General features: G+C 46.0%; 1 protein-coding gene across 5 annotated transcripts in view; it reads left to right on the top strand.

Annotated features, from left to right (window-relative positions):
• The window catches only part of TNN (tenascin N), a 62,948-nt gene that overhangs the window by 24,793 nt on the left and 11,422 nt on the right, over positions 1–26,733 (top strand). The window contains exons 7-18 of one of the 5 annotated variants that reach the window (XM_038542435.1): positions 535–798; positions 4,372–4,635; positions 5,306–5,569; positions 8,125–8,388; positions 10,000–10,263; positions 10,933–11,196; positions 11,866–12,129; positions 13,500–13,763; positions 16,753–17,016; positions 19,506–19,636; positions 20,676–20,808; positions 21,232–21,383. In XM_038542435.1, coding sequence (XP_038398363.1) covers positions 535–798; positions 4,372–4,635; positions 5,306–5,569; positions 8,125–8,388; positions 10,000–10,263; positions 10,933–11,196; positions 11,866–12,129; positions 13,500–13,763; positions 16,753–17,016; positions 19,506–19,636; positions 20,676–20,808; positions 21,232–21,383 — 2,792 coding nt within the window. The remainder of the gene's footprint in view (positions 1–534; positions 799–4,371; positions 4,636–5,305; positions 5,570–8,124; positions 8,389–9,999; positions 10,264–10,932; positions 11,197–11,865; positions 12,130–13,499; positions 13,764–16,752; positions 17,017–19,505; positions 19,637–20,675; positions 20,809–21,231; positions 21,384–26,733) is intronic. The other 4 variants (XM_038542437.1, XM_038542436.1, XM_038542439.1 and 1 more) reach the window with 4 other exon arrangements.

Here is a 26,733-nt window from a genome sequence, read left to right as displayed (position 1 = left end):
GAGCAAGTTTAGATGTGCCAGGTCTAGAAACTATAATTTGGAAGTATAATATGATATGATGTGGTGTGGCATAGTATGGTATAACAATATAAAAGCTCCTAACTTAAAAAAAAAGCTCATAGCTTACAAGTGTACACATTGGGAGGTGAAGATGTTTTGATTGGAGGAGAATTGGGAAGGAGAGTGGTAACTATTCTTGAGCACCTGATGGAGGGTCTCCCAGAAGAGCATTAGGTGTATTCCATCTGCCTCTTGAAGGAGTTCCACTTCAAGTGGTTACATTTGAGGGGGTCTTGTCTATTGTGCTCAGTGGTCTCAAAGTGGAAGGGACTGTTTTATCCCTCAGAGAGCCCTTTCTCAGCCAAGGGTTCAAGCAGAGGCCAATTGTCTACCTGTCACAGAGGACAGAGAGACCCTATTGCATTGTGTGGACCTTGGAGCTAGGTCACTCAAGTGAATTAGATCTTGAAGCAGCTGTGATCTTGACCAAACAACTGTCTTTCTCTAATTTTTCTTTCTCACGTTTTTATGAAGAAATTGATAGTCCAACCAATGTGGTCACTGATCGTGTGACAGAAGACACAGCGGTGGTCTCCTGGGCCCCAGTCCAGGCCACCATAGATAAGTACGTGGTGCGCTATACCTCCGCTGATGGGGATACCAGGGACATGGCGGTACCCAAGGAGCAGAGCAGCACCGTCCTGACGGGCCTGAAGCCGGGAGAGGCATACAGGGTCTACGTGTGGGCTGAGAGGGGCAACCAGGAGAGCAAGAAGGCCAACACTGACACCCTCACAGGTAAGAGAGGAATGGGAGCCTCATTGGGTTTTCTCATGGCAGGGAGACAGCTGGTTTGTGAGTCAGAGCCTGATGCCCACCTAGCATCAGCTCCTTTGCTTGCAGGCATGGGGAAGGGGGTTGCAAAAGCAATTTAAAATTTCACAGTTACGATTTTTCCCTTTTTAACTTCAAACAAAAGAAACCAGCCTTTTTATTTTACACAGAAGGTCATACTTATTTGGGTTAGAATTCCATTCCATTCCATTCTCCTCTTCTCTCAGAGAAGAGTAACACTTCCTAATTTTCATTTTTTGGACGTTAAAACTCAAAGCATTTGGCTGACAGTGAATTTAAATGCTTATCTCCCTTTGCAGAGGCTGTACAGGCTCTTTGCTTACAATCTGGAGTTCTCTTTCAGACCATGGAAATGGTTTGCATCCTGAGTCAACAGTCACCAAATGTCCCGATTCTGCCTTGAAGCTTTCAGAAACCATAAGGGTCCGTCCCCATACTTCACCAGCTGTTCCACTCAGCATGTGTTTGCCACCGTCCTGAGATGGCAGGGGGCATGTCCCAAGCATCCTTTCTGCTTACACTCTCCTCTGCTCCTGTCCCTGAATTCAGAGCCGTCTAATCTCAGAGCCCACTTGAGGTTCCAGATACTCGACAGGAAATCATAGAAAAGGATTCACTTATTGACTGGGGTCTGTTCTGGACAGTCAGTTAGCATGGAGACACTCACAGAAGCCAATAATTAGTTAGGAATGTGGTTTCAGAAGCTTGAACATTCATGTTTTAAGCCCAGTTCTACCGTTTACTAGCTGAGTGGCTTTGGGCATGTCACTTTGCCTCTGTTCCTCAGATTTTTTTTTTTTAAGATTTTATCTATTTATTCATGAGAGACAGAGAGAGAGAGAGAGAGAGAGAAGAAAGAAAGAGGCAGAGACACAGGCAGAGGGAGAAGCAGGCTCCATGCAGGGAGCCTGATGTGGGACTCCATCCCAGGTCTCCAGGATCATGCTCTGGGCTGAAGGCAGGCACTAAACCGCTGAGCCACCCGGGCTACCCATGCTCCTCAGATTTTTATCTGTAACTTAGGGCATATGAGTATTTACCTCATAGGGTTATTGTAAGGGTTGCCTGAGTTAATTCATGGAAGTGCCCAACATGTAGCAAAGTGCTATGTGAGTGATAGTAGTGATTATTTCTTATGGTGTGTCTCAGTCTGCTCAGGCTGCTATAATAGAATACCATAGACTGAGGGACTTAAACAAAAGAAACTTATTTCTCACAATTCTAGAGGCTGGAAAGCCCTATGACCTGGGTGCTGGCTGTTTGGGTTCCTGGTGAGAGCCTGCTTCTGGCTTATAGGTGGCCACCTTCTTCCTACACCCTTACATGGTAGAGAGAGGACACTTGGGTCTCTTCTTACTAGGCACTGATGCCATCATGGTGGACCTACCCTCATGCCCTCTTCTCAGTCAACTTATCTCCCAAAGGTATCACCTCCACAGACCATCAAATTGGGAGTTAGGGCTTCAACATAGGAGTTTGAGGAAAATACAAACACTCAGTCCATAGTGAATGTTAATCAGCATTCAGCCCTTGACATATTTCACGGCATGGAACCTCCTGGGTCCAAGTGGGGCTTATCTCCTGCAGAGGAAGGAGAAGCTGCCATTAAGGATGGTGAGATCTAGATTTGTTTAAAGGCAGGGTCAGCACTTTCTGTGAGGGGCCAGATGGTGCATATTTCAGCTTTAGGGACCCTACAGTCTCTGTTCCAGCTATTTAGCTCTGCCATTGAAATGTGAAAACAGCCACAGAAAGTGTGTAGATTAACTGGTATGACTGTATTCACTAAAACTTTATATAAGAAGGCAGTGGGTCAGATTTGGCCCAGGGAATGTAGATTGCCACCTCCTGGTTTATATTAAACAAGGCTTTCCCTTTACTAGGATTTTGAGTATTGTGAAAAGAAAGCATGTGAGTCAGTCTTTTTAAGATGGTAGAAATTGGAACAGAGAAGAATCTTCCCCACTCTCGGATGGGGGTGGTATGAATTAGCACCCCAGATTATTGGGAGCCACTGGGATGTGTACCTGATACCACGTTGCTGACAGTATCAGGTACAGAGCTAGGCTCTTTGGGGTTGCAAAGATGAAAGACATAGTTCATGCTCATGGCATTCACAACCACCTGGGTAGAGAAGACAAGTAAAAAAGATAAAGTACAGTGAATTATGTTGTTTCTAGAGCTAACAAATGTCTGTGGAACTATAGGAATCAGAAAAAAAAGGGTACATACCAGAGACTGGAATGAGAGAGTGGGATCATGGCAGGCAGTAGGAAGAGGTGACACCTGAGCAGGGTCTAGACAGATGGGTGGGTGCTCATTAGCAGTGGGAGAAGCATGTGCAAAGTGTTAAGGTATAAGAATAGGACAGGTTGGTTTTCTGTCTTATCTCAATATGCAATTATCTTATAACCTTGTGTGGTGTTGATGGTGGACAGGTTTATGAGAATGGAGTAGTGAAGGATGAGAATGCTAGAGTGCAAGTCCTCCATATATGTCCTCTGTCTCTAGTGTTTTCTGAACTCTGTGCTCTCCAAGGCAAGTTGTCTCCCTTGGCTGTGCGCTCCACCCACCTGGCGTGGTTGTGCATGTCCAGCTATGGAGCACAGGTTGGAAATGCAGTTGCTGTCACAGAAAGCTCAGCCATTTGAGGAGGTGGTTTTCGAAACAGGAATATGAAGGCATGCTAATTGTGCACCACCACTACTTGGATTTCCAACTCGAGGGGTTCACATTTTAAGGAAAAAAGGGTATTTCATGCCTCAAATGACACTCATAATAACAAAGAGCTTATATTTAAGCATTTACCAAGTGAAAATCTCATTTGCGATTTGCCATAACCTGTGAGATGGGTACTGCTCTTTCCTTCTTCGTGGAGGTGAAGGGACAGAGACTTAAGTTATATAGTCTGCCCAAGTTAGCAACTAGGAAATGGTGGAGCCCAGATTCCAACCCAATTTCAACTGCATAGAAACCCAGACAGATTCTGCAAGCAGGATTATTTTTATCCGCCCAGACCTCACATACCATCAATTTAAGTCTTCCGGTTCTCTGGCCACAGACATAATGTTTTATATGGAAAGAACTGACAGCTCCTACTTCCAGGATATTTTTCTTCCCAAAGAAAATATTAGAGCCTATGCAGAGATTTGTTGATGTATAATTGCTTTCAGGTATGAGGAGTCAGGAACTGAAAGAGTGTATTATATAAATCCAGGGCAAAGGAGAAATTTGTATATGAAGACCATTTTTTAAAAAAATCCAAAGCCTACTTGTGGGTAAAGTTTATAGAGCTGAGACTATTTTGGCTTTGTCTAAAAACTCTACATATCATTAAGTGATATAAGCTCATTCTTGGAATTTCAGACCACTTGCTTAATTAAACCCTTATGTTCTCCCAATCACTGGCATAAAAGACTCTGAAATTTGTTGAGATCATCATTTTGTCTGTGTATATGCTGGCCTTTTAGGAACTAGAGAGTTGGTAAATGCTACATTCTTTCATCTCTCTTTAAGAAATTGACAGCCCAACAAACCTGGCCACTGACCGGGTGACAGAGGACACAGCCACCATCTCCTGGGACCCGGTGCAAGCGGTCATCGACAAGTACATGGTGCACTATACGTCTGCTGATGGGGACACAAGGGAGGTTCCAGTGGGGAAGGAGCAGAGAAGCACTGTCCTGACGGGCCTGAGGCCAGGTGTAGAGTACACGGTCCAGGTGTGGGCCCAGAAGGGGGCCCGGGAGAGCAAGAAGGCTGACACCAAGGCCCCAACAGGTAACAAGAAAAAGATGGTCAATCAGAGTTGAATTTTGAGTGTGTGGATTCTGAGTGTGCCTAGAGCCAAAGATGTGGCCTGACATGAGAGACCTTGCAAAGAAAGTCCTAAAGAGCAAAAAAGACAGTGAGTTCCAGTAGTGATCTCCGTGAGCTGGTAGCTGGTAGCTGTCACTGCCTGATGCTGGTGAGCGGCTCACCATACCACTCAGTCCACTGGAAGGGAGAAGTAAAGTTGTGCAGTGGCCGTGTGTTCAGTGGACTCAGCAAAGATGTTTATAGGCTCTGACCATTCAAGTGCTTGTGATAATCCTCTTAGAATGATTGCTCATGAAGTAGCCCTTGATAAAAGGATAAATTGGGTACCCTGAACGTTGTGGCAGATGTTCAGTGATTGATTTGATGTGCCTAATGTTGCTAAACAAAGATGTCATTCCTCCCACATTTTAGGGAGCTGAAAGCCAAGAAAGTATGTTAAGTTTACAATGAGTGGTCTTTTGAAATTGGGGACCGGGGGTTACCCTGTCCCTTGGCCACCTAGCAGATTCTGGATGGGAATACCATTGCCTTGTGCTAAGAGAGTTCTAGAAGATAAAAGTGACAGTGATGGGGTGGTGGGCATCCCTCCCATGGCTTCAAAGCTTAGGCTTTTCCAAATATTTTTTAAAAGAAATTGACAGCCCCAAAAACCTGGTGACTGACCGGGTGACAGAGGACACAGCCACCATCTCCTGGGACCCGGTGCAAGCGGTCATCGACAAGTACATGGTGCGCTACACGTCTGCTGATGGGGACACCAGGGAGGTTCCAGTGGGGAAGGAGCAGAGAAGCACCGTCCTGACGGGCCTGAGGCCAGGTGTGGAGTACACGGTCCAGGTGTGGGCTCAGAAGGGGGCCCGGGAGAGTAAGAAGGCTGACACCAAGGCCCCAACAGGTAAGAGGGCATGCGTCACCACTGTGTTGCTGCTGAACTCATGGTCCATTTCAGTTGGTTTTCCTTCTGTGACCTTGGCAGAATGAGAGGTTTCAGGGAAATGCAGGTTGGTGTCCTTGCAGAGTCCACTGTGTCCCCCTTACTTCTATTTCATGGCTTCTCTTAGAATGCATAGCTCGTCTTGTCTCCAGCGTAGGTCTTTAAAAACTGATCTTATTCCTCACATTCCTTTGTTCTCTGCATGTGCATCTTCTGTGTTGTTAACATGCTGATTGCTTTACCTGGTGAGGAGTAAATGTGATTGAAAGCAAGAGGGCTTGCCCTGGGGGAGGGAGCCTAACTGTAAATCCAAACCTACTTTGCTTTCCCTCCTCCCCTGTTTAAACCCTTTCTGTGGAGCTTGTTTTTTGTTTCTGCCCTTTTGGATGAATGGTTTAGGCAGAAATAATGAGAGTGTTTTGTTAGCTAAAAATAAGCAATATCTGATCACTTTAATCCCCAATATGTATCATTTTAGTAATTAAAATATCTCTATCAATACTTCATTTAAAGTTCAAGCTTCTCCACTCCACTAGCTCAGGCCCTTGGCAGGCTAAGTGCCCGCCATTTGAAAGGGGTGTGTTCGGCTCCTCTTTGCTTTCCCTTCTGGTGCTTAGACCCCTTCCTTCCAGCATACTAACTGAGATTTTTTGACCCATTTATGTTTGGCACAACTTGGAGAGAGGAGAGGAGGAGAGCTAAGGGGTCTTACTTGACCATAACTGTCACAGCTGCCCTGGGCCTGCTGTTGGGCCTGCTGTGTGTTAAAGCTAACGTGTCCCCTCATGGAGCACTTCTGCATGTTCTTCAGAGACCTTCTTACACTCCAGTCCTTCATTGTAATGATCCTGTTGCAGATGCATCTCTCCTGCTAGTCACTTGCTCCCTTTCGTCCTGTCTGCACATGTGGGGTGCACTCCAGTGCCTTTCTGGTTGGGCCCACCTCATCCCTCTGGGTGAGCCTCTTGGACAGCTTCTAAAACAATCCGAAGTGGGCTCTTCTTTCCCTGGCCCACATCTGGCCCACAGGGAGCATGCATGCACCCTTTGTTCTTTCAACCAGATGTTCAGTTCTTTTGCAGTGCTGCAGCGTCTCACCGATCTGCATCAGAGCAAATGGCCATTTTCTCACCTCTTAGATATTTTAGGCACATGTCAGACACCAGCCCACAGTGGTTCCCAAGCTGTGGGCAGTGTTTCTCAATCTTGGGACTATTGGAATTTTTGGCTGGATAATTCTCTGTTGCCAGAGTCCGTCTTGTGCACTGTAGGCTGTTTAACAGCATTCCTGGCCTCTACCCATTAAGCACCAGGAGCCTCCCTATCCCACACTGAATTGTGACAACAAAGTTGGTCTTGAGACATTGCCAATCATTCCTGGTCAAGAACATTTGCTCCAGGGTATGCATAACCAGGTCTGTGAGGGATGCCATTGCAATTGCTTACTCGAGGTTCGGGTTTCCACCCATGAAGTTCACAGTATAACTCTGCCTAAAGAAATCCACTCTTGAAGTCCCATCTCTTTGGCTTCCCCAACCTATGAAAGGGATGGTTGGTCAGCTAAGGGCCACAAGACTGTTGACCCTGCCTTGGCTGTGGGCTCTCAGGTTGGAATGTAGATACCAGTTTTCTTGGGGGTCATAACTCAAACCAAGATAAGAGAATCCTGCTTGAACATACTGTTGCACATCTGTGACAGGACTTAGAAGCAAGGATTTTAGGGAAATGACTTTTGCAATGAACTATTTGGAACAAAGACATGCTATTATTTTCTTGGTGACTATATTTTTGAACACCTTCTCTGTGCATAGTATGGAGGAGCATAATCATCATTCATAAAATATCAACAAAGTTATATCATTAATAATAACTTATGGTCATTGGGCACCTACTCTGTGCCAAAAATTGTCATAAAGGGCATATTATTATTATTTTTTTAAAGGGCATATTATTAACTCATTTGATGTATAACAAGTCTCCGGGGTATACACTAACATCTTCCTCTGCCTCTTCTTTCTACAGACACTAATATTCAATATTTTCAATGTCTCTTTTTATACTTTTTTGTCTGGGTTTTCAGATGACAGTGAGATATGTACAATAACTATTGGTCCTGTTTTATAAATGTAGAGAAGTGAGGTGACTTACCCAAGGTCATGAGACCAATTAGTAATTTATGAAATTAGATGTATATATGGAACATTAGCACTCAAAGGAACTTTAAAGGCTGTCCAACCTAAACCCCAGATTCATACATGATGAGACTGAGGCCCAACCAGAAGCAGCTGAGATGTGCAGAGCCATAGATTTTCTGACTCTGGACTTAGTTCTCTACCTTCCTGTGCTGGCTCCTTGAGGATCTAAGAGTTCAATCATGGAGGGAGGGTGTATGTCCATGAAACAACTGAAAACTGACATAGGAGATGGGAAAAACAGAAGAACAGGAAATTGCCTCCTTCCAAGCAACATAGTCTAATCTTTGGTGCTTGTTTGGTGCCCTTTAACTTTGCTTTCAGACATTGACAGCCCAACAAACCTGGTGACTGACCGGGTGACAGAGAACACAGCCACCATCTCCTGGGACCCAGTGCAAGCAATCATTGACAAGTACATGGTGCGCTATACATCTGCTGATGGGGACACGAAGGAGGTTCCAGTGGGGAAGGAGGAGAGCAGTACTGTCCTGACGGGCCTAAGGCCAGGTGTGGAGTACACAGTCCAGGTGTGGGCCAAGAAGGGGGCCCAGGAGAGCAAAAAGGCCGACACCAAGGCCCCAACAGGTAATGGAGCATTGTTTTTTGAGAATGTAAAACCAAAACCTATGGCTGGTCAAGTTTTATTTTCTTCATTTGATACTGGCAGATTAGATGATTTATGGAAGGACAAGATGGTGTCCCTTCTTAAGAGACTGCACAGACCACCCTTCACCTCCCTTTTACATGTTATCTGAAACTAAGGAGCCCACCTTCAACTCATGAGAGAGAGTGAGGGGAAGGGCAGAGGGAGAGGAAGAGAATTTCAAGTAGACCAAACGTTCAGCATGGAGCCTGATGTGGGGCTCCATCTCACCACCCTGAGTTCAGGACCTGAGCTGAAATCAAGAGTCAGACACTTAACCAACTGAGCCACCTAGGGGCCCCTTCTCATTTTTTAAAGAACAGATTTATTGAAATAAAATTTACTCTCTATAAAATGTATTCTCTTAAAGCATATACTTCAATGGTTTTTAGTATATTTAAAGTTATGGAACTATTACTAGTATCTAGTATCTATTACTAATTCAGAAGATTTTCATTACTGAAGATTTCTGAAAGGAAATCCCTGGCCCATAGCAGTCCCTCCCCATCCCTACTTCCCCCAGCCCTAGGAAACTACTACTTTTTATCTCTATAAGAGTTCCTGGTTCTGACATTTCATATAAAAGGATCTATACAACATGCGGCCTTTTGAGACTGGCTTTATTAACTACATGGAATATTTTCAAGGTTTATCCATGTTGTAGCATGTGTCAGCACTTTATTTTCTTGCCAAATAATATCCCATTGTATGGATGTAATACATTGTGTTTATCTATTTGTAACTTGAGCATTTGGGTTGTTTCTGTTTTTTGACTATAGTGAATAGGGATACTATGAGCATTTGTGCTCAGATTTTTGTGTGGACATTTTTTAGGATTTATGCCTATGAGTGGAATTGCTAGGTCATATGGTAACTCTGTGTTTAGCTTTTTGAGGAATGACCAAATTGTTTCCAGAGTTGTGGCACCATTTATCATACCCACCAACAATGAATAAGGGTTGTATTCCTCATTTACTTGGTCCTCAGAGGCATTTGGTGACATGGGTTGAGCAGGGATAAATATCCCCATTTTATAGTTGAGAAAACTCAAATGCAGAGAGGTGAATAAATTTTTATAAGATATGAAATTAGTTGATGATTCATGAAGTCAGATTTGTAGAATATTCGTGGAATATTATGGTACCTTAGTATCTATATAGTAAGGCCCACATTTTATAAAGAAGGAACCCAGGCTCAGCTAGAGGCAGTAGAGCCACCTGTCCAGGGCCACAGCTGGCTGAAGACAGAGCTGGGCCTAGACCCCTGGACTGTTGGCTCTGCTCAGGGCTTTTCCTGCACCTCTGTTCTACATATCTGGGCTGGAACTTGAACTTTGCTCTTCTGACTCTGGATACTAGTGCTCATTCTACTGTCTTGTGCTGCTTCCTTGAGGATCCAAGAGTCTAGCCATGGAGAGAGGGTCTACATCCATGAAATTACTGAAAACTGACATAGGAGATAGGAAAAACAGAAGAACAGGAAACTGCCTCCCTCCAAGCAACATGATCTAATTCTAGGTGCTTGTTAATGGTGCACTTTAACCTTGCTTTCAGACATTGACAGCCCAACAAACCTGGCCACTGACCGGGTAACAGAGGACACGGCCACCATCTCCTGGACTCCCGTGCAGGCCGTCATCGACAAGTACATGGTGCGCTATACGTCTGCTGATGGGGACACAAGGGAGGTTCCAGTGGGGAAGGAGCAGAGCAGCACTGTCCTGACAGGCCTGAGGCCAGGTGTGGAGTACACAGTCCAGGTGTGGGCCCAGAAGGGGGCCCGGGAGAGCAAGAAGGCTGACACCAAGGCCCCAACAGGTAACAAGAAAAAGATGGTCAATCAGAGTTGAATTTTGAGTGTGTGGATTCTGAGTGTGCCTAGAGCCAAAGATGTGGCCTGACATGAGAGACCTTGCAAAGAAAGTCCTAAAGAGCAAAAAAGACAGTGAGTTCCAGTAGTGATCTCCGTGAGCTGGTAGCTGGTAGCTGTCACTGCCTGATGCTGGTGAGCGGCTCACCATACCACTCAGTCCACTGGAAGGGAGAAGTAAAGTTGTGCAGTGGCCGTGTGTTCAGTGGACTCAGCAAAGATGTTTATAGGCTCTGACCATTCAAGTGCTTGTGATAATCCTCTTAGAATGATTGCTCATGAAGTAGCCCTTGATAAAAGGATAAATTGGGTACCCTGAACGTTGTGGCAGATGTTCAGTGATTGATTTGATGTGCCTAATGTTGCTAAACAAAGATGTCATTCCTCCCACATTTTAGGGAGCTGAAAGCCAAGAAAGTATGTTAAGTTTACAATGAGTGGTCTTTTGAAATTGGGGACCGGGGGTTACCCTGTCCCTTGGCCACCAGCAGATTCTGGATGGGAATACCATTGCCTTGTGCTAAGAGAGTTCTAGAAGATAAAAGTGACAGTGATGGGGTGGTGGGCATCCCTCCCATGGCTTCAAAGCTTAGGCTTTTCCAAATATTTTTTAAAAGAAATTGACAGCCCCAAAAACCTGGTGACTGACCGGGTGACAGAGGACACAGCCACCGTCTCCTGGGACCCAGTGCAGGCCATCATCGACAAGTACATGGTGCGCTATACGTCTGCTGATGGGGACACCAGGGAGGTTCCAGTGGGGAAGGAGCAGAGAAGCACTGTCCTGACGGGCCTGAGGCCAGGTGTAGAGTACATGGTCCAGGTGTGGGCCCAGAAGGGGGCCCGGGAGAGCAAGAAGGCTGACACCAAGGCCCCAACAGGTAACAAGAAAAAGATGGTCAATCAGAGTTGAATTTTGAGTGTGTGGATTCTGAGTGTGCCTAGAGCCAAAGATGTGGCCTGACATGAGAGACCTTGCAAAGAAAGTCCTAAAGAGCAAAAAAGACAGTGAGTTCCAGTAGTGATCTCCGTGAGCTGGTAGCTGGTAGCTGTCACTGCCTGATGCTGGTGAGCGGCTCACCATACCACTCAGTCCACTGGAAGGGAGAAGTAAAGTTGTGCAGTGGCCGTGTGTTCAGTGGACTCAGCAAAGATGTTTATAGGCTCTGACCATTCAAGTGCTTGTGATAATCCTCTTAGAATGATTGCTCATGAAGTAGCCCTTGATAAAAGGATAAATTGGGTACCCTGAACGTTGTGGCAGATGTTCAGTGATTGATTTGATGTGCCTAATGTTGCTAAACAAAGATGTCATTCCTCCCACATTTTAGGGAGCTGAAAGCCAAGAAAGTATGTTAAGTTTACAATGAGTGGTCTTTTGAAATTGGGGACCGGGGGTTACCCTGTCCCTTGGCCACCAGCAGATTCTGGATGGGAATACCATTGCCTTGTGCTAAGAGAGTTCTAGAAGATAAAAGTGACAGTGATGGGGTGGTGGGCATCCCTCCCATGGCTTCAAAGCTTAGGCTTTTCCAAATATTTTTTAAAAGAAATTGACAGCCCCAAAAACCTGGTGACTGACCGGGTGACAGAGGACACAGCCACCATCTCCTGGGACCCGGTGCAAGCGGTCATCGACAAGTACATGGTGCGCTACACGTCTGCTGATGGGGACACCAGGGAGGTTCCAGTGGGGAAGGAGCAGAGAAGCACCGTCCTGACGGGCCTGAGGCCAGGTGTGGAGTACACGGTCCAGGTGTGGGCTCAGAAGGGGGCCCGGGAGAGTAAGAAGGCTGACACCAAGGCCCCAACAGGTAATGGAGCATTGTTCTTTGAGAATGTAAAACCTAAACCTATGGCTGATCAAATTTGATTTCTTGCTTTGACACTAGCAGACTAGATGATTTATGGAGGAGCAAGATAGTGTCCCCTCATAAGTGACTGCACACACTGTCCCTTACCTCCCTTTAACTGGTTTCCTCACAAGTCAGGTCTTGTGGCAGTTTCAAGCTACAATTTTGCCATAATTGGATGGTCATGCCCGGGGACTCCTTATCTGAGTGCATGAATATTTCATTGTGGGCAGTGTTAAGGGTCTCTCACCATGTTTTCAGTAGGAACAGAAAATGAAAGTTAAATGTTAGTATTAATAATAATATGTTGAAAATTCAACTTTGAAAAATAGACTTTATGTCTACCAGAGCAAGTAGACATATGTGTGTGCTTTAGCATGAATGAATCATGATGATTCTGGTTTTAAGGGTAAGGATAACTTCTATGTTTTATTCTAATTTTATTGTGAAAGAGCTGTATGGCTATATTTCTGTAGTGATTTAACCAGCAAAGCAGCACTACAAGCAAATCTACAATATGTAAAGCATATTAAAACTGATTTTTAATTTGGCTGATTCATTTAACAAGGTGTACTGAGCATTTACCATGTGCTCTGTTCTCTATGAGGCTGTGGGAACTCCAGAGGAATGGGAGATGGCCCTCTTCCTCTGTGAGCTGACATTTGCATCTGGCTATTAGAATCATCTTCTATGAAATCAGAAGTCTTCATTGACATGATGTTAGAAACAAAATTATTGCTGCTTGTGAGCATGGATTGTGTCTTCTTTAACCCTACACACTACCTAACACCATGCCTTGTACGTGGAAGGAGTTTGACATATGCTTACTAAATAAATAATGGAATTTGTTTTATTTATTTATTTATTTATTTATTTATTTATTTATTTATTTATTTATTTTAAAGATTTTATTTATTTATTTATTCATGAAAGACTGAGAGACAGAGAGAGCCAGAAACAAAGGCAGAGGGAGAAGCAGGCTCCATGCACCGGGAGCCCGATGTGGGATTCGATCCCGGGTCTCCAGGATCGCGCCCTGGGCCAAAGGCAGGCGCCAAACCGCTGCGCCACCCAGGGATCCCTGGAATTTGTTTTATTAAACCCTTGGTGGAGGTAATAGTTAGATTTGCAGATTTTGGTTTACTGTGCTTTCTTCCTGAGGAGCCAAAGTCTGTCTGGGGAGAGAAGATGTACCTCATGAAGTAGTTAGAGGATAGGTGATAGGAGAAACCATAAAACATGAAAGGGTCCCACCCCAAGCAAAATGACCATGAGGTCCTGTACTCTGGGGCCTATTAATAGTGCATGTTGATCAGTACTTTTCTTTTTAGACATTGATGGCCCCAAAAACCTGGTGACCAACCAGGTGACAGAGAACACGGCCACCATCTCCTGGGACCCGGTGCAGGCCATCATCGACAAGTACATGGTGCGCTACACATCTGCTGATGGGGACACCAGGGAGGTTCCAGTGGGGAAGGAGCAGAGAAGCACCGTCCTGACGGGCCTGAGGCCAGGTGTGGAGTACATGGTCCAGGTGTGGGCTCAGAAGGGGGCCCGGGAGAGTAAGAAGGCCGACACCAAGGCACCAACAGGTAACAGGACGGAGGAGAAAAGAAACTAGGGTCATCACTTTGGGCTGACCTGCCTCTGCTAGTTATGCCCCTGCTGCTTTTGGGGTTGGTGACTCAGGGACTACTTTAGGAAAGTTGCTGTAAAAAAACTTTATTCCTAAAGAAAAATCCAAGTGCAGTTACGGACTCCATACTGAGCCGTCCTGTGAAGGTCTTAAAATTCTTTTCCCAAGCCTGTTTTAATTGCTGTGCCTCTCAGTGATAACAGATTATAGGGAATAGGGTAAAGCCAATATAAAATTCCTAAAAACACTGGATTAGGAGCCGTTTTGTGACAAGCTGTTTTATGTAGGTTGGTCTTAATAGATGCTATGTAGTTTTGAGGAGCAAGTGTTGCCTTGACAGGTTGGAGCTCTGTGTCTATTTCAGTAGACATCTAAGTTTTGATGAGCATCTTCCAAAAGCCAGACCTGGGAAGCAGTGACAAACAAGACAAATATGATTCCTATTCTCTTAAAGTCCAGTGGGAAAGCTAGACAGTCAACAAGCAAACAAACTTATAACTGTAAACTGTAGTAAGTTTTGTGACAGACATGAACATGGTGCAGGTAGAAAGAATAACAGGGTAGGGATGTTTCTTGGAAGCAAAGCAATATACATTGCTAAGAACGTCCAAATAACATTTGCTTAAATAAGAAAGAAATTTATTCTTGTCTGTGGACTGGCCAGAGGGTAAGTAGGCCAAGGCTGACTGAGGAGCTCCATGGCACAGGAAAGCCAGGATCCTTCCTTCTTGCTGTTCAGTTATCCCTAGGGAGTGGCCTCCATCTACATGGTCATCCTCCACCCACATTCTGGTAGAGGAAAGGGAAGGGTGTGACTGGAACATTTCACACGTTCTTCACTTCTTCTCACATTCCACTGGCCAGATCCAAGATGCAATGCCAGACTTTACTACAAGAAAGGCTGGTGAATGAGGTCTTCAGCTGGGTGATCATGTGCCTAGCCTACACTTCTGTTATACTGCCCTGTTCAACACAGTAGCCATTAGCCTCATGTGGCTATTTAGACATTAATTAACTAAAAGTAATTAAATGACTTTCAGAGTTGTACTAGACACATTTCAAGCGGTCAGTAGCCACATTGGTTAATGGCCATTGTGTTGGACAGTGCAGGGTATTTCCATCATTACAGAGAGATCCATTGGATAGTATGCTTATGGAATAAGGGGAGAATGAGTATTAGGGAAGACTCACCATTTCTGGCAGAGGGAAGGGGGTGCTTGATAGCTCTAAGCAGAAACAGCTGAGATGCCTGGAGAGCTGTGAGGGGGCTGGTGTTGCTGGGGCAGAGAGGGTGCGAGAGGAAGTGGCTTGGAGTGAGGTGGGAAGGAAGCCAGTCACTCACACAGGACTGCATGGTGTCTGCAATGGAGAGTGTGTTGTATTTATTAGAAGAAGAGCAACATGATGTGGTATGTTTAAAAAAGATTATTCAGGCCACAGTGAGGAGAATTAGTGGAGGACATAACAGGAGTAGCACTAGGAAGGTTAGTGAAGGAAGAGTCCAGTGTAAAATTCCAGCAAGAGGTGGTGACGGCCGTTGGGAAAGAGGACGGGGGGATACCTGGGTACAGGTTTTGGATATATGAATGCCAGTATTTGCTGATGGATGAGATGTGAGGCAGGAAGAAAGGGAATCAGGTATGACCTGTGTTTCTGGCTCTAGCAACATGGAAAGTTGGGGCAACATTTTCTGAGAGGGGAGACTAAGAGATAAATAGGCTCAGGGAGGAATGTTAAAGCTTTTAGACATTTGAACTGGAGAAACTTGTGAAATTCCTTGGTCATTTGAGTGATTTATTTATTGATTCTATAAATATTGGTCAAGTGTCCAGTACCTATGAGGTGCTGTGGTGGATATTCAGTTGCAGATGCAAGCCAGGGGCTCAGGTCTTGGGGAGAAGAGAGCATCGGTTGGTATTCAAAGCCATGGACATGGATGAGGTCACTTAGGGAGAAGTGTAGAGAGAGGAAGAGGGGGCACCGGAGGCTCATTTCCAGGTTGCTGACCAAGGGGACAGAGGAAGAGTCAGGCAGTTGGGAGAAAACCAGGGGAGGGTGTAGTCATGGAAGCCAAGAGTGTTTTAAAACAAAGGGAGTGGATCAACTCTACCAAATGCTGCTAAAAGTCCAGTGAGGTGAGGATGACGAGCGTGCATTGGATTTGGCGATTTGAAGTTGGGGGTGACATATATGGGAGGCTTTAATGGTGTGCTTTTAGTGAAAAGTGCCAAACTTCATTGAATGGAAGAGTTGAATGGGAGGGGAAGAGTGAAGGGAAGGTATGAGAAGTCTGTCAGTTAAGGGGTGCAGAGGGGCAGGAGGTCCTACAGCTTGCAGTCTGGGAACGACAGTAGAAGAGGAGCCCAGTGGTGCCAGAGAGCACACAGATGAAAAGGAGCAAAGTCCCTCAGAAGATGCAATTCAGAGCAAAGTAGGGCCTGTCTGGGTTTTAACACAAGGGAACAGCAGGATCTCGGGTAAGTCTTTTTCGCTTCTCTGGGCCTCCCTTCTCTTCCCCTTTTATAAAAGGCAAGAGAGTCAGAAGATCTGACTTCTCACCTCTGAGATTCTTTTTTTTTTTTTTCTTTTCACCTCTGAGATTCTGTGAAGCAAAATAACCAGATACCACAGAGATAATAAGAGGAGATTCTTCAACAGCAATTTGGGCAGCTTATCTTGTTGCTCAGGAGACTTTTATTGTTACTTCTGTGGAAACTAGAGAGTCAGAAAATTTCCATCTTGATGAACTTGACAAAGACCTAATTCCTCCCAGTTGTGATACCCAGTGGTTTATTTCCCTGGAAAATGGAAACCAGGAGCCTTCCACTCTTGTTTTCAATGGAATTATACTGTTATTAAAGATAATTTGGATGGAGAGCTCCTGGTGATGCGGTGGTGGGATGGCCTCTCTCAGTTCTAAAATTTGGCCTTTCCTTTTTAAAAAGAAATTGACAGCCCCCAAAACCTGGTGACCAACCGGGTGACAGAGGACACGGCCACCATCTCCTGGGATCCGGTGCGAGCAGTCATCGACAAGTACATGGTGCGCTACACGTCTGCTGATGGGGACACCATGGAGGTTCCAGTGGGGAAGGAGCAGAGCAGCACTGTCCTGACGGGCCTGAGGCCAGGTGTGGAGTACACGGTCCAGGTGTGGGCTCAGAAGGGGGCCCGGGAGAGCAAGAAGGCTGACACCAAGGCCCTGACAGGTACTGGGACTAGAAACCCTGTGCATCCATCAGAACAGTCTTCCTCCATCCCTGGGATGCCGAGGGGACCAGGGAGGGCAGCTGTTTCACCCAAGGCCATTCCCCGGAGTGGTTTCCTCTTTACCTTTCTGAGGTAATAGGCGGGTGTGACAGTTTTGATGAAGAAGAGTGTAGAGGAGACCAAAGCCGTGTGGCTCTTCCAGGTGGTTATGCACAAGTAGCCTCTCTCACCATCCCCTCCACCCTGCCTAGCTCGCAGGCTCTCCACCTAGATGTCAGAACCTGGTTGGCCCCAACTCCAGTTTGGAGAAGAGAGAGGCAAGGAAGCTCTTCTGCCTCCATCTCCCTCACTGGGGCCCAGGAAGCTCACGGTGCCCACCCTGACATCCTCATCCTGTCTCTTGGAACAGTCTGAGCAAGGCCTGGCTGTCTTCTTTGTGGCCGGCTACACCACGTGTGGCCACCAGAGTTAGATGGCCCTTGGATTTCTTTATCAGTTACAATCAGCAGGGGTTTTTTAATTTAAAAAAGTAAAGTATACCTGTAGTAAAAATTTTCAAACTAAACAAAGGTATGTAGAAAGAAAAACTCTTCTATGCCCCAGACTCCCTAATAGCCAGTGCAGTTCTCTAGAGGCAACCAGTACCTCCCTCCCTCCCTCCCTCCTCCCTCCCTCCCTCTCTCCCTCTCTCCTATTCCCCTGTTCTTTCCTTGTCTGCTCTCTCATTATCTTCTCTTTGCTTCATTCTTGCCATTTTTAAAGACAACAGTGTTAGCATCTTTCTGCTGCACAGAAATTGGAAGTAACCAAGACAGAGCTCTCAAGCCCATAACCAGGGACTTGGTGGGCAGAGCTAGTGGAGACCAGCTTAAGATATTTAAATAGTTAAGGGTTTGCTTAATTTTTGAAATCAGGAAATTCAGTTTTGTGGTGTGATGGAAAGAAGATCCATACCAGATGTTATGCTTTAGAAAGTCAGACCAAGCTGATATTACCGAAACTCAGAATTTGTCAAAACATCTTAATTCAAAACAACAGCTGCCTGATTTCTATTAAAATATTGCAATTCTGTTCTCAGCTGAAATGCTACTGGGTAGAAAATAGCTTGGAGACATCTTTTTTGGGAACTTCTAAATTAAAATCATCTTCTGTGATGATTTTTCAAAATGGAAATTTTCATTCAATATCTTATTTGGTTAAAAAAAAATGAGACATCTGACCAATTAATATGGTGTTGACTAGAATTTTTGCTGAGCTTTAGTTTCCTTGGTCTACAGTATGCACGCACACACCCGTGTATTCAGGGTCAGAGGAAAAAGATCTGCTTTTCCTCTTCTCCTCTCTTCTTCTCTCTTCTCCTCTCTTCTCCTCTCTTCTCCTCTCCTCTCCTCTCTTCTCTCTTCTCTCCTCTTCTCTCCTCTCCTCTCCTCTCCTCCCCTCCCCTCCCCTTCCCTTCCCTCCCCTCTTTTTTCTTTCTTTTTTTTTTCTTTTCTTTTCTTTTCTTTTCTTTTCTTTTCTTTTTTTCTTTTCTTTTCTTTTCTTTTCTCTTTTCTTTCCTTCCTTCCTTCCTTCCTTCCTTCCTTCCTTCCTTCCTTCCTCCCTTCCTCCCTTCCTCCCTTTCTCCCTTTCTCTCTCTTTCTCTCCTTTTCACAAGCATCCCACTGCTTCCCTAGGCTTTCTGTACAGCATAAACATCTAAGGCCATATATTTGGTTATGTAACAGATAGAACTTTATATTCCTATGCCAACTTAATGTTTATCACATTCTTCATGTTGGTCAGAATCTCAGCAAATTGAGGGTCATGCTCCCTCACCAGGGCTGTGTGTACAGTCCTGGGAAGTTTCCCAGTGCTAAGCATGGAGAGGCAGGCTGAATGCCTGGAGTTGGATCATCTTTCCAGATAGGTGTTTGCTGAGATCCCTGGTTTCTGGGCTCAGGGCCTTTTCAGACCTGCATTCTCTCAGTATCCCATGCCCCTTTGGGAACCCTGCCATCTCGGAGAACCCCTCTGCTACTCTAGATTGCTCATACCCATCATTCTTGGAGAATCTGCACCCACTCAACCCCTTCCTCTTTAATCCCCTTGTTCTCAGTCGGTGTGTGCTTTTGGAAACAAGGGTCATAAGGGGCTGGTGGCAAGGAAGAGCAGACAGGAGGAAACTGTTACTTGCTGGACAGGAGGAAAAGAAATGGGAGGAGAAGTAGGGAGAAAATATGTTGGGGCATCTGGGTGGCTCAGTGGTTGAGCATTTTCCTTTGGCTCAGGTCATGATTCTGGGGTCCTGGACTTGATCAGTCCTGCATCAGGCTCCCCAAAGGGAGCCTGGTTTTACCTCTGCCTACGTCTCTGCCTCTGCCCCTCTCTGTGTCTGTCATGAATAGATAAATAAAATCCTAAAAAAAAAAAATGTTAACACATCAAAAATGATCGTGCCCTCGTTGGAATAATACTTAGTAATCATAATTATCTGGCCTTTTATATACAGACATCGACCCTCCCAAAAACCTTCGTCCATCTGCTATAACACAGTCTGGAGGGGTGTTGACTTGGACATCCCCCTCTGCTCAGATTGATGGCTACATTCTCACCTACCAATTCCCAGATGGCACCATTAAGGTACTGGAAACTTCTTGGTTTTTCCTCTTGGTACCCATGTTCCACCTCTGTATGAAGCAGGTGACTTGGGCCCCCCAGCTTGAATGCCAGTATGATGGTGACCTGCTGAGAAATGAGCTGATCCTTAGTGATCATCTGCTGTGGTAAGGGAGGGTGCTACGCAGTTACTTGTTGACATCATACATGTGGCCTCATTTCATAAGACTAACCTTTGTGCCCGCTCCTAGCTGACCATTGCATATTTGCTGGCCACACATCTGTCCCGTGTTATTTTTTTTTATTGTTTGTCTTTCCCAATTAATATTAGCTCCATGAGGACAAGGACTTTTTGTCTTTTTTATCTATCACTGTATATTGAAAGTGCTTAGAACCTGGCACACAAGAGGTGCTCAGTAAATATTTATTGAATGAATTGATTAACCCTCATTTCAAGAGTTATACCTCCCACCTGGAATCCAAGGGCCAGCACATTTTTGTAAATTGTTCTGATAGAAAATTCTTCTTTCTTCTCAGCAAGAAAGAAGGGAGGAAAGGGAAAAGGAAGGGCGCTTTGATTTATTCATGATCTCAGTGATTGCTTCTGCCAGCTCACCAAGGAAAGTTAGCCCTGTGTTTGTAGAGGAAATAAGATAGGTTCTGAAGGAAGTATTGAGAGGCCACTTCTGGCCTGCTTTGCATATCAGTGGTCACTTTTATTTCCCTTGTTGGCTTGTCAGCCCAGCATTGCCAGCCTCGATGGCTGTAGCTGGTGTCCCAGCATGCATCTGGAGGCTGAGGTTCCCAGGAGACCTGGTGGGGGCTCCCCCAGGGGCAGGACCTGTTGCTGGCTCTCTGCTGGTGCTTCCAGCAGGTTGAATCTCCGTGGCACCAGCCTCCAGGGAAGCTCCTGGGACCCCCTTGGGTGCTACCAAGCCCTCAAAGAAACAAAACATCATCATCTCAGAGAACGTCTGTCCTTAGTACCAGGGAATGCTGTTGACTCACCCCTAGGGCACTAGGGGTGACACACTGACTGTCTACTATCTCCTTTGTTTGGTAGGAGATACAGCTTGGAAGAGGGGATGAGAGGCTCGAGCTGCAAGGCCTTGAGCAGGGCATCACCTACCCTGTCTCCTTGATCGCCTTTAAGGGTGATCGCCGGAGCAGGAGTGTCTCCACCACCCTTTCCACAGGTAAGATGTCTATTAGAACATGGTAGAGGACAAGCATTAGAGGGCCCAGCAAAGTGTCCACGGAGGAGTAGGTGGACAGAGTGATGGATTCCTTTAGAAATGGGGCCCTAGGGATAGAGTTAGGGGTTCAAATGAAGTCCATCTCATGGTAGAAAAAGGGGAGCAGAACAGGATGTTCTTCTGTGGGAGTTGCAGCAGGAAGTGATATGAGCTTGAGCTTATTTCTAGTATATCAGAAGGGTTTGGTGACAGCAGGGTGAATGAGAAACATAAGATCTCACTGAGGAGTTGGAGGAAGCAATGTAGTAGGAGGTTATGAAATAATTTCTAAACAAAATAAAGGATCTCAAAAATAGAAGACAAGCCCCGCTCCTTCTTCCTTGCCCTTCTCCTAACGACACCACCTCTCTGCTGGATTCCTAGTTGGTGCCCGCTTTCCACATCCTTCAGACTGCAGTCAAGTTCAACAGAACAGCAATGTTGTCAGCGGTCTATACACCATCTACCTGCATGGCGACGCCAGCCGGCCCCTGCAGGTGTACTGCGACATGGACACGGATGGAGGCGGCTGGATTGTGAGTCTTTATCCAGGGGAGATAGGAGCTGTGGTGGCTCACCCTTGCTTTCAGAGAGATCCCAGCCTGCCCCCAGCCCACCCTGCTGTAAGAACAGAGCCTGAAGGTGCTTCACACCTGCAAAGGTTAATGGAGCCCATAGGCTTATCAGCATCTAATAATGCCCACTGTGTATGCATCACCTATATTTTCTGCTCTTCCACACTCTGTCATAAACACGACTCTCACACAGAACTTTTCGAGTAAGTGACAGAGGTCATTATTTCTATTTTATAAATAGGTAAGTTGAGGCTCACAGGGAGAAGTGCCTTGGCAGTTTGAAAGAATTAATGACAAAAGCTGGGAGCAGGTTTCAGGACTCCAGCCTTCCAGGTCATTGGTTTTCTCTGAGGGTCCTCTCGACCCATCCAAGATGGAAACACATGACCTCTTTGGGCCTCAGGCCTCCAAACTGAAGCCCTTTGTCTCAGTTCTGCATCCTGTTCCTCAGTTCAGAAGCAAAACTTTAGTTTGAAAGACTAAAGCCTGAAAGAGGGAACCTTGGCAGTGTGCTGGTGGTCTCTCTGCTGTGTGGACACCGCTTTATTCCCTTGGGCCATTGTCTGCTTATACCACATGGCACCTACTTTGATTGCATCACCCTGATCCAATTATATGATGAGCTGCCTTTGAGGGTTGCAATCTGATCCCCTCTCCCCCCACTGCCTTCTCCTGTGCCTGAATGGATAGAGGCTTTCACCATCTCCGAACCAGCATGAGGCCTTACCTGCTGTGCATCCACAGCTCATTGTGGGGAGGAGAAAGCATGAGCTCCCTGTACTCAAACTACATTCATTTACACGTTTGCTCAGGGGCCTGAGAAACCAAAGACACTGGAGCAGCCGCGGATAAAATGGTCCCATCTGAGAAGTAGCAGTGAAGAAAACTTATTGGCACAGCTGCATCTGAAAGGCAGGAACTGGATTGGGTGGGGGAAATTCCTGATTGATTTATAAAAATAACTGAACAGAATATAACATGGGAGGGACTCCCACCTGAGCAGACCCATAGGGCTGTACCCACTGCTTTTCATCAGAACTCTCCTAAGCATTCAATCTCTTCAGGCTTGAAGCCACTTTCCTGCCTTGTGCCCATACTTGACCATTGGCAGAAGGTTAGTCTCGTCCGGTGTGGCCTTTTTTGAAAGCCAGCCTCCCCTAGGGGGAGGGGCTGCTTGACTAGGGCAACCTCTAGAAAGATACATGCCAGTCTGCCTGCCTGGGAATATCCCAGCTTTTTTCACAAAAATTTATTGAGTGCCTACTATATGTCAAGCAGTGTTTTATATATTCAAGAGCCAGCAGTGAACCAAACAGACCCAAATCCCTGCCCTCAAGGAGCTTGCCTTCTCCAACCTGCTCACAGACACCGAGGTCAGTTCCAAAAATATTCAAATCACTCTGAGTTCTAACCAACACCAGTCCCTCACCCCCATCCCAAGTCTTGTTTTCTGACCTAGACTCCTTAAGGTGGTACATGAACTGAGATTCTGTAGGGTTCTCTTCAATGCTGTCACAGTCCAGAAAACAAGCAGAATCCTGAAAACTTCTACACCAAATCTTTTACTAATGGTTTCAATGTTTTTGGGCTCCAGAGTCTTTTGCCACTGAGAAATGACCTTAGTACATTGCTCTTTTATTTTTTTTTAAAGATTTTATTTATTTATTTATTATTTATTTATTTATTTATTTATTTATTTATTTATTTAAAGAGAGAGCATGAGTGGAAGGAGGGGCAAAGGTAGAGAGAGAATCTTAAGCAGATTCCCTGCTGAGCATAGGACCCCATGCAGAGCTCGATCTCATGACTCTGAGATCATGACCTGAGCTGAAACCAAGAGTCAGACACTTAACCGGCTGAGCCACCCAGACACCCCAGTACATTGCTCTTTTATTATTTTTTATTTATTTATTTTTTTTTAAATTTTTATTTATTTATGATAGTCACACAGAGAGAGAGAGAGAGAGGCAGAGACACAGGCAGAGGGAGAAGCAGGCTCCATACACCGGGAGCCCGACGTGGGATTCGATCCCGGGTCTCCAGGATCGCGCCCTGGGCCAAAGGCAGGCGCCAAACTGCTGCGCCACCCAGGGATCCCTACATTGCTCTTTTAAATGGAGCTTCTAAAATCCTTTTAAGGAAATTTTTCTCTATGGAGTGGCACGAACCCAATGTGATGAAGAGGCCAGAAGAACCCAACTCTGAGGTAATTGATGCCGCAGGGGGCAGACCAGACTGAGGACCATATGGGAATATTTAAGGGCCTCAAGCCTTTCCATCTTTGTTTTCCATCTTGCAAACCTTAAGGACTACATTAGAAGTTCTTTCCACAGGCATTTAAATGACATTTTCATTTTTTCCTCCCCATGGAATCAGGACATTGAGTAAGTTCTAGAGTGCAGTGACAGCTCTAGAGTGTAGAACTCTGCTGCCTTGAGGCGTACCTGCTAAGGGGCTTCTGTTACTCCACACAATTCATATAAGGTGTTTGCACTGCATTGAATGGGAATGGGCTAGATTCTGAGGGAGTCAAATCAGTCTGCTTGATCAAGATGTACAAATGATCATGGTGGGTCACTTCATTTGGAATCTGAAATAATAACATACAAACTAACATTTATTGAGATATAATAATAACTTATTATATCTGCATGTGCCAGTCTCTGGCCTTCCCACTTTTATGATTTATCAGGATTAGTGATCTTGCTAAAGCCTTGATTTAAGAGCCTGACAAATGGGCTATTAACATCTTGATCTAATAGTCCAGAAAAACAGGGCTTGTCAAGGTTAACTAACTTGCCCAAGGACATTCCTAGTAAGTGCAGAGCTGGGTCTCAATAGTGATGCAGAGAGCAACAAACCATTGTTCACAGTTTTCCTAGCTGAGTTGAAGATTATAAAAAAAAAAAAAAAATCAGGGAGGGATGCCTGGTTGGCTCAGTCAGTTAATCGCCCAACTCTGTTTCGGCTCAGGTCATGATCTTGGGATCCTGGGACCGAACCCTGCATCATGTGCTGTGCTCAGCTTCTCTGCCCCTCTCTCTTTCTCTCTCCCTCTGCCCCTCCCACTGCCCGTGCTCCCTCTCTAAAATAAACCCATCTTTAAAAAAAATCAGGGGGACAAACCCCTATCATTGATTGGAGATTGCCTTTGTAAAGTGCTTGTCCCAGGAGGGCAGGATCAGATCTGAGGCTGACCTTGCACCATAACTAATTATGTTAGTGGGAATGTGATAGGACTCGATGTACAAGGAACCAAACATCCATACGGCGGCGTGTACCCTGGGATTCCACCGTCGATGGCAAAGGAAGAGTCCTGGGGAAGGGACTGGAGTGGGCAGCATGCTAGGAAATGAACAGTTAGCCCCAGAATCTTAAATGACTTTTGGAATATAGACTCAGTAAAGCTGGCATTTTCAAACTTTCTGATGAAAAGATGAGGAGATCCGTGTTTTAGCCTTGCATCGGCCACTAAAGAATCAGCTGATTATTATTTAATCTGGCTAATCACTTTTCTGCACTTTCACATCTGTAAAATGGCATCATAGGGACTTGGCCTGGAGCCAGCACACCGTTCAGTACACGGTGGTTACATGAGCAGATAAGCAGATGAAGAACTGAAGGAAGCCAAAGAGGCGTGTGAGTCTCTGACGTAAGGACAAAAGGGGAAAGAAACCATGATGTTCAGGCAGTAGGTAATTACTTGGCCAGTCATCCCCTCAATTCTGCTCAGCACCTCGGTAGCCTTGTAGAACATTTTTACACTTACCCTCTCCCTGATTCTCCAGCACCTCTGAGATGGACTTTTCCTTCCCGCTTCTAACCCTGTTTGTCACGCAGCTGGCCGAGGCTTGGTGATAGAGGGGACTGGCTCATTGCCGCTGGCCAGCCGGTGGCCGTGGTCACCCTCTAAGCCCCGGGTTTGCCCTGGATGCCCCCAGTTCCATGCTTCCTGGGCCAGCGAAGGTGGCTTGTGCCTCAGAAGGGGGTCAAATGTGAGCTCCCCTGTGGAGCTGGCAGCATTGTTGCACGCAGCCTGTCCTCTCCGCCCTCCCCGTCTCTTCCAAGAAAAAACAGAAATGCACAAATATTGGGAGGTTTACCTTATCAAATTTGAGATACTGTGTTTTACTTCAAGGCACCTGCTGTGAAGCAGGATGGAAAGCAGGGAGGTGGAGTTGTGTGTCGGGGCTCCTGCATTTGAAGGAGTACAGGGAAAGTGGATGGAGACAGATGCCGGTCCAGCCTTCCAGAGTTCCAGAGTCATTTCTGCCTGGAGCTAGGATGGTGTCGTGTGTGGCTTTCAAGGTCACAAGGAATGACATCGGTTACTATCAGTTCCAGTCGTATACACAGGAGTGTTTAGCTTGTAGGTACTTTTCAGGTCTACCTCATGTGAAAGCATCCGATTTGCTCTGACTGGCACTGCCTCCCCCCCACCCCCCAGCAGAGGAGCTTCGGGAAAGGAGGCAGCGTGCGGTTTCATGAAATAGCGGGACCCCAGGCTGCGTCTGCTCCCCCTTCTCACTCACGCTGCAGGCTGTTCCCGCTGGCTGCTGCCCTCATCTCTCTCCAACACAGCCTCTGCGGGAGTCCCTCGTGATTCCTGTGTCACTACATCCCATGGACACGTGTTCCTAGGCCTCGTGTTACCTGCCTTTGACACCAGCGGCCACACCTTTCTCTGTGTTATCTGTGCGGTCCCATGTTATCCTGGGTGTCCTTCTACACACCTGGGTCCTCCTCCTCCTCCTCCTCCATGAGTGCATCCTCTGCACCTGGCTGTGGTGTAGTGGAGGTCCGGAGACTTGATGTTAGCCCGTGTTCTTTTTTTAGTTCTCACTTTCTTCTCGGGGTCTCAGCCTCTCCAGCGGGTTTGCTTTACTATGTCCCCGTGGGTTTCTGGATTCATTAAGATAGAGCGGGGCTATGCTGTGGCAGTGTGCTGACGCCAGAGTCCGATGATCTAAGACACAAAGAGTTTCTTCTCATGCGTGCAAAGTCTTGGTGGTGTGGCAGTCACTTCTAAGTGGTGACTCCGGGATTTAGGCTGATTCCAAGTCATGGCTCTGCCCTGTTGACACTCGGCCTACTCAGCAGTGGCGGGGGGGGGGGGGGGCAAGGCATAGGGCAGTGGAAGAGAAAGCATGGAGGGCCCCCCTGCCTCCCTGCCCTTTGGCTAGGATGAATCACATGGCTCCGGCTTCATTGCAAGGGAGCCTAAAAAAGAAGAGTTCCTCCTATCAGTGTTCCTGGGGACAGGAAAGTGAAATGGGACTTGGGGTGAATGCTTAGCATCATCTCTGACACA

This window comes from Canis lupus, chromosome 7 (assembly GCF_011100685.1).
Source record: "Canis lupus familiaris isolate Mischka breed German Shepherd chromosome 7, alternate assembly UU_Cfam_GSD_1.0, whole genome shotgun sequence".
NCBI lineage: Eukaryota > Metazoa > Chordata > Mammalia > Carnivora > Canidae > Canis > Canis lupus.
The sequence above is the reverse complement of the archived record's forward strand: the minus strand, read 5'-3'. Positions and strand labels throughout refer to the sequence as shown.